Below are 7131 nucleotides of genomic sequence, written 5' to 3' on the forward strand. Positions count from 1 at the left end.
CTCCCAAGCTGGTAACTAGCTGATGACCATTGATAAGCAGCACATCTTGACTCATGGATTGGTTGCCGAGATGTGCACGGAAGCAAATGGCGACCTAACCATTCTATAATCATCGATCAGATGACTCCAGCCCGTCGTCCTGAATAAACAACCGGAAAGCCCCCACGCCAGAGAGCTCGTCGGCGGGCAGCGGCGGTGGACACTGGACTCCCTTCCTCCGCTCCTCTCCCAACAACCGCTCTCCACCCGCTGGACTCCCCCTCGCTGGAGTAACGCACACTCCACTCCCCCCGTCCCCGACCGACACACGCCCCGCCCCGCCCGCGCGCCGGCGCCTCAAGATCCCCCTCCTGGCTCCCCCGCGCGGGCCGATCGCGACGCCCCACCCCACCGCGACACCGATCCCCCGCCCTCCACCTCCGCGCTGTCTGTCGGCGCCCGCCGCACCCACCCAGCCCAACCACCCCAAATCTCGCGCCTTTCGCCCCGAAATCCCCCACAGCCGATACGACGCCACACCGCACCGCACACGCGCTCCCCACCCAGATCCACTCCACTCCGCGCCCGCGCCGAGGAGGAGGAGGAGGAGATGCTCGTCCAGGACCGGCCGTCCCCGCACGCGGCGGCCGCGGGGCAGAAGCCGCCCACGTCCCCGCGCGGCGCGCCGGGGGCGGACCGGCGGCACCCGCGGCCCTTCGCCAAGAACCTCGACTTCGCCACCTGGGCATCCGAGCACTCCTCCAAGCTGCTGCTGCTCCTCTTCGCGCTCGCCTCCGCCGCCGCCGTCTTCCTCCTCCGCGGCGCGGCGCCCGACGCCGCGGCGCTGCTCTGCCTCGACCGCTCCCGCTCGTCCTCCGCGGAACCCGCCAAGCTCCCCTACCCGGACGTCGCCTGGTCCAGGGTGCCCCCGCTAGCGATCGCGGCGGCGGCGCCCTTCGCCTCGTTCCGCGCCGAGCGATGGATCGTGGTCGCCGTCTCCACCCCGCCCACCGCGGCGCTGGCCGCGCTCGCGCGCGTCAAGGGCTGGCAGCTCCTCGCCGTCGGCGACTCCCACACGCCCGCCGGGTGGGAGCTCAAGGGCGCCATCTTCCTCTCCCTCGAGCTGCAGGCGCAGCTCGGCTACCGCTCCGTCGACTTCCTGCCCTACGGCTCCCACGTCCGCAAGACGGCGGGCTACCTCTTCGCCATCCAGCACGGGGCCAAGGTGATCTTCGACGCCGACGACCGCGCCGAGGTGCCGGGGAACGATCTGGGGAAGCATTTCGATGTGGATTTGGGATCTGGAGTCACCAACCACCCCGTGCTGCTCCAGTACAGCCACGCGGATCCCAATCGCACGGTGGTGAACCCCTACGTGCACTTTGGCCAGCGGTCAGTCTGGCCGCGGGGGCTGCCACTCGACAAGGTTGGAGAGGTGGGGCATGAGGTCTTCTACACCGAGGTGTTCAGTGGCCGGCAGTTCATTCAGCAGGGACTGTCAGACGGGTTGCCAGATGTGGATGCGGTGTTCTACTTCACTCGGAAGCCACCAACTTCCGCATTCGATCTGAGGTTCGATTCAGAGGCCCCAAAGGTTGCACTACCACAGGGCATGATGGCACCAGTGAACTCGTTCAATACATTGTTCCAGTCACCAGCTTTCTGGGGGCTCATGATGCCAGTCTCTGTGAGCTCAATGGCGGCAGATGTGATCCGTGGATACTGGGCTCAGCGGATCTTGTGGGAGATTGGTGGATATGTGGCTTTCTATCCACCGACTATTTACAGGAAGGATCATATTCAGGCATACCCATTTGCAGAAGAGAAGGATCTGCATGTGAATGTTGGCCGGCTGATCAAGTTCCTGAACGAGTGGAGGTCTAACAAGAGGACGCTGTTTGAGAAGATTCTTGATTTGAGCTATGCCATGGCTGAGGAAGGCTTCTGGACAGAGCAGGATGTGAGATTAACAGCTGCTTGGCTTCAGGACCTGCTTGCTGTGGGCTATCGGCAGCCTCGGCTCATGTCATTAGAGATTGACAGGCAGCGGGCAACTATTGGAGAGGGTGACATGAAGGAGTTTGTGCCCAAGAAGCTGCCATCTGTGCACCTTGGGGTCGATGAGATTGGCACGGTGAACTATGAGATTGGAAATCTTATTAAGTGGAGAAAGAACTTCGGAAATGTTGTGATGATCATGCATGTCAGTGGGCCTGTGGATCGCACGGCACTTGAGTGGAGACTGCTTTATGGAAGGATTTTCAAGACGGTCATCATTCTTGCAGAGCAGAGCAATAAAGAACTTGCTGTTGAACGCTGTGCGCTGTCACATGCTTATAAGTGAGTGTTTACGACCCCCTAGTTTACTTCTTTGTGAATCTTCTTCAAACATGACTTACACTTGATATAATATTAAACTGCATATTTTAATAGAAGATGCTAGAGCAGTTATGAGAAATAGGCTCCTACATTCTAATTAATTACTTAGTGTGGCGCCTTTTGTGAACCTTAACAAACGATTCCTGACTCCTGAGACTCCAACCTATATGGTTGTATTTCACCCGCATATGTGTGTCCACATTTTGGAAGGTGGTACCTTCTTTAATAACTTAATATTAAATTAGTTGATGATGACAGTTCTGGCTCCATCGCTATTCGCTAATAAATGTAGAATTTGCACTAGTGTATCTTCGCTTGATGTTTGAGCCCAGGCTATCTGCATATAAAGTGATAAACTTGCTCTATTGATTTGATCTCTGATTCGTTTGAACAGATAAATATGGTACTATCATTTCATTGCATCCAAGCACAGAAAATTTCTTTAGGCACAAATTGAAGTTAGCTGAGAGGAACAGATGTGGACAAGATCATTTTTTAATTTGTCACATTGAACATTTTCTGGATCATCGTGATCTTGTGTGTGACATTGTGATGCTTACGCAATGAAAATCCGTTTCTTTTTTTTCATTTGAGTTATGAACGTCCAAGTTCATAGAAGGCTCCTCCACTTTCTCATAATCCACATGTGCCTTACATCAAGATTTTCCTTTAATTGATTGTGTGGTGTCCTCATTAGACTATTTGTGGCACTGATATACCGTGTTCATGAATGAAAGAGCAAAAGAAGACTCAGGTTACCTTTGATTGTTTGTACTCTATAGCATGGAATCTAGCAGCAAAATAAGTTACTGGAAGCTACCTATCAATTGCTGCATCTTCTTTTGCCATGCGTTCTGTTTCGTGATATAATGAAGTTAGATAAATGAAAGGGTCATTCAGGAATTCACTTGAAGGGGTATCTATTTGTAGAGCTGTCCTACCCTGCCCATGGGCACTTAGCAGATGGACACTGCCACACATCACACTACAGTACACAACATGCTTGAAGCCATGAACAGCTTCTGAACCCTTAGATTCAGCCAAGATAACTTCTTTTTTTCTTAAACTTAGTTGAACTGGGTCCTGAAAGCTAACCTGTATTTCAATACACATCAGTACCCTTTTTTTTCTTCTTAAAGACACATTACTAACAACTTGTATTAAAATACCTGTGCTTATTGAGTAGGAGATAATCTATGCCAGATTAATTGTTCAGTAACTTAGAAGTGGACATGTGTAAATTGTGCCATCCATGAGTTCTTTTTACTGCTCTTCAGGCAATTGTTGACTTATTTGTGTGTTTGGGGTGAATCTAAAGTTTGGCCCTTTTTTTTTCTAAATCAAGTTAATGCTGGAGCATATAACAATTTATCTGTAAAACATGAAACTGAACAGTGTCACAATGTTATCACATTCTTCCACATCATTTCATTATTTTTCATGATAAACTCACTGCTATCATTTATATTACTCGCCAAAACTCCATCCTGATAATCTCATTGACTTGTGGGCTGAACCTATGTGGGACAGCGGGGGTTTGGGATGTAAGCAGTGGCATATAAGGAATCAATTGTTTGTTGAATTCTGTTTTCTGGATTGTACAATACTGTCATATCTGCTAATTGTACCTGGAACTTTTTTTTTTACATTTCATCAGGTATTTGCCCAAGGTTTTCGAAAGATATAGTGGTGCTGATGGATTTCTCTTCCTCCAAGACCACATGATTCTTAACTACTGGAACCTACTGCAAGCTGACAAGGAAAAACTTTGGATTACAAATAAGGTCTGTATACTGTATTTTTGCTATCACCCCCATGTATTTTTGATTGATTAATGCATGTGTTACTATAGGATTCATGTTATACTTTCTGATTCTGCAGATTGCACATTCTTGGGTTACTGTTCCATTGGAGAGCAATAAAGAGGAATGGTTTGTAAAGCAAGGAGCACTGGTGAAGCAAGTCATTGGCAATTCCCCAGTTCATTTCCAAACAAACTATAAGGAAAACATGGGCGAAGAGAAGATTGCATTCTGTGGCAGTGAACTCTTCTATATACCGCGGCGGTTTGTTGAAGACTTTGGTGATCTTGTGGGTCTTGTTGGCGATTTGGATTTGCATCACAAGATTGCGGTGCCAATGTTCTTCATGGCGATGGATTCGCCTCAAAATTTTGACTCCGAAGCTCTGGCTGGAACAGTGTTCAAGACCCAATTGCCAGCTAATGCAACGTTCAAGACTATTTATACAGCTCAAGCACCTGCTGTTTTCCCTGTGAAGGTTATGAATGAGATTGATTTCATAAAGGTGATTCGGCTGATGTCCATAGGAGACCCGCTTCTGATGGAGTTGGTATAAAGATACAATCTTTAGTTGAAGTGCAAGTTTATCCTTGATGCCACGAGGAACAGAGTAGACAAGCATAGTTTTGTGTTTTCTGGGGGTTTCTCCATTGCTGTTGTAATTTCATTTATTCTGTTCATTCTGTAGCTGTTCATTCCTCTGCTGTTGTATATTGGTGTATCATTAGTGACAAGGACACAAGGCTACTGGTCCAGCTGTCCTACTGAAAGAAAGGACAGCCTGCCAGCCACAAGTTCACGGAGAAGAGCTTCAACCTGGCCCGCTGCTATTTTGCAAGATTTTTTGGGGTTGCCGATAGTAAAGGTCCACACTTGAGCAATTTGTTGTACCATTCAAATTTGACAATGAAACTGATACAAACTCTTAAAGGGCAGCGTCTTGTGTTCATTACAGATAGCATGACACAATGAAAGTTGGCTGTTGTTTGCAAGTTGGAAGAAAAGTTTTGCGAGATGGTGGGAATTTGCTGCTTTTCCCTTTTTCGCTTCTACAGCAGTAGTGCTGTATGTCAGGTGTCAATAATTTGTTTGGCAAAAGACAGATATTTTTGTGGACTCTGCACTTCCTGTGACATGCTAGCATATGAATATGATCTGCTCTACGGGTTTCTGTATTAGGATGCCCTGTGCCGTGTGGATTCTCTTGTTTCGATTTTCGAACCAGCAGCAGGCCAAAAGCCCAATCCAATTATACGTCGCAACCAGAGGAAAAGCATGTTCATGTATCTGGGCCAATTTGTAGTGAATTTCGAAATTTGTGGCCCAGCATTGATGTCTTCCTTTCTGGCCCAAATGTGGAGTTCCGGAATATAATATTCTCTAGTTATTTGTTCGGCAATCTTTGCTCCTGAACACACTCATCAACACGGGATCTTCTGATGTTTTGCTACATGCAGAGAGCGAGCAAGGGGAACGCTGTAGTAGTGAAGTGTCACTACCACAGCGCACTGTGTCGTGTCGTGTCGTGTCGTATTACTTCCGTGGTTGGTTGACAACCCCAACCAAAAGCACTTGAACACCTGATTCAGGAAAAGAAAAATTAACTAGTCCAACCGGTGACTTGTGTGCCGTGTTGCCAGCTTCCCAAGTAAGCAAGCACAACAGCACCAGTTCCAACGACTGAAACACATGAGAGAACGAAAAATGAACTGCCAGGAAGCCTCCTGTCTCCTAACTTTATGAACAAATGACCACAGGAAGCTTCCGGCAGTCTTCTTCAGAGGATAAGGCTTTCCATCCCCTGTCCTGAACAATCCAGCCGCGTACCATCACGATCTTCCGGGATACCCCGCGGTGCCGGATGGTTCCCCGCCGCGATCCGGCAGCGAAATCCCCGCGTGCAGAAACAACCAGCGCCGGTGGCGTGCCAATCGGATCGGTCTGCATCCCTGCTGCTGCAAGCTCCGTCACTCACTGGAGCTCAGGCGTCCCTTCGAGCGGGTCAGCTGTCCCGTCCTGCCGGCCGGGGGGACAAGCCCGTCAGGGGGGCGGAGGCTCGCCGGGCGGCGGGCGCCCACGTCGCCGCGGGCCGCGCGGCGCACCGACATGTGGATGGATCGGAGTCAAAGGGGACGCCGTCGACCCAGATCGATCCAGAACACATCACGGTCGGTTACGTAAGGGGTAACATGTGCCAACGTGCACTGTGCAGGGTTTGGCGTTTTCCACGACGATCTCCTTCCTCGCGGCCGGAGATGTGGTCGCTGAGCTCCGGTCTGGGACCACGGGCCAGGGCCACGTCGGCAAGGGGCGGCATCCTAGGACGGGACGCGGCCACATCATTCGGTAGATCTGGGGGTGGACTCGTGCTAGTTTATAAATAACTTGCTACTTATATGTATTATATGATATATATGCTATCATTTTTTAACAAGCATTTGTGTTGGGTTGCATCGCGTTAGGGGTTGCACTAGTGACTACCGAGTTCTCTCGAACACAAGAGAGCACACGTAAGTACTGTAATGCTAGCCTGTGCAAGAGCACGAGTTAAAAGATTAGTGGTTTTCCATGATTGGCTACTTCGTCGACAAATCTTGAAGCGTGTACAAAGCCTCTCGATGAGCAGGAATCATCAGGAGGGGCCTTGGAATCACCCAACACTGCGAAGCATCGAGGAGGCCTCAAGCAGGGGTAACAAAAAAAAAAGAAGAGCAAGGGGTACAGAAGCGGAAAAGAAACTGTACAAACTCAGCGGCACACGACAGGGCCAGTAGATCTGCTAAATGCTTAGCCCCCGTGAAACCCTAGGAACGCACCTCCTCTTTAATCTTCTGGAACAAACCCATCGCCGAAAGCTCTTTCCTTGCGAACGTTCTTGCATCTGTCTCCTTCCAAACTTCCCAAAGAACTTAAAGATGCGATGCATGCATGATAAAAAGAAGTAGCCCGGCCATCGCATCCCCATCTCCGA

General features: G+C 49.9%; 1 protein-coding gene across 1 annotated transcript; it reads left to right on the forward strand.

Annotated features, from left to right (window-relative positions):
• Window positions 1-282: 282 nt before the first annotated feature.
• Window positions 283-5152, forward strand: LOC112886130 (probable glycosyltransferase STELLO2). The gene is made up of 3 exons (XM_025951920.1): window positions 283-2319; window positions 4016-4142; window positions 4240-5152. Exons 1-3 carry the CDS (start codon window positions 590-592, stop codon window positions 4714-4716), a joined length of 2334 nt encoding a protein of 777 aa, XP_025807705.1. The 5' UTR covers window positions 283-589; the 3' UTR covers window positions 4717-5152.
• Window positions 5153-7131: the final 1979 nt, after the last annotated feature.

Source organism: Panicum hallii, chromosome 3, assembly GCF_002211085.1.
Source record: "Panicum hallii strain FIL2 chromosome 3, PHallii_v3.1, whole genome shotgun sequence".
NCBI lineage: Eukaryota > Viridiplantae > Streptophyta > Magnoliopsida > Poales > Poaceae > Panicum > Panicum hallii.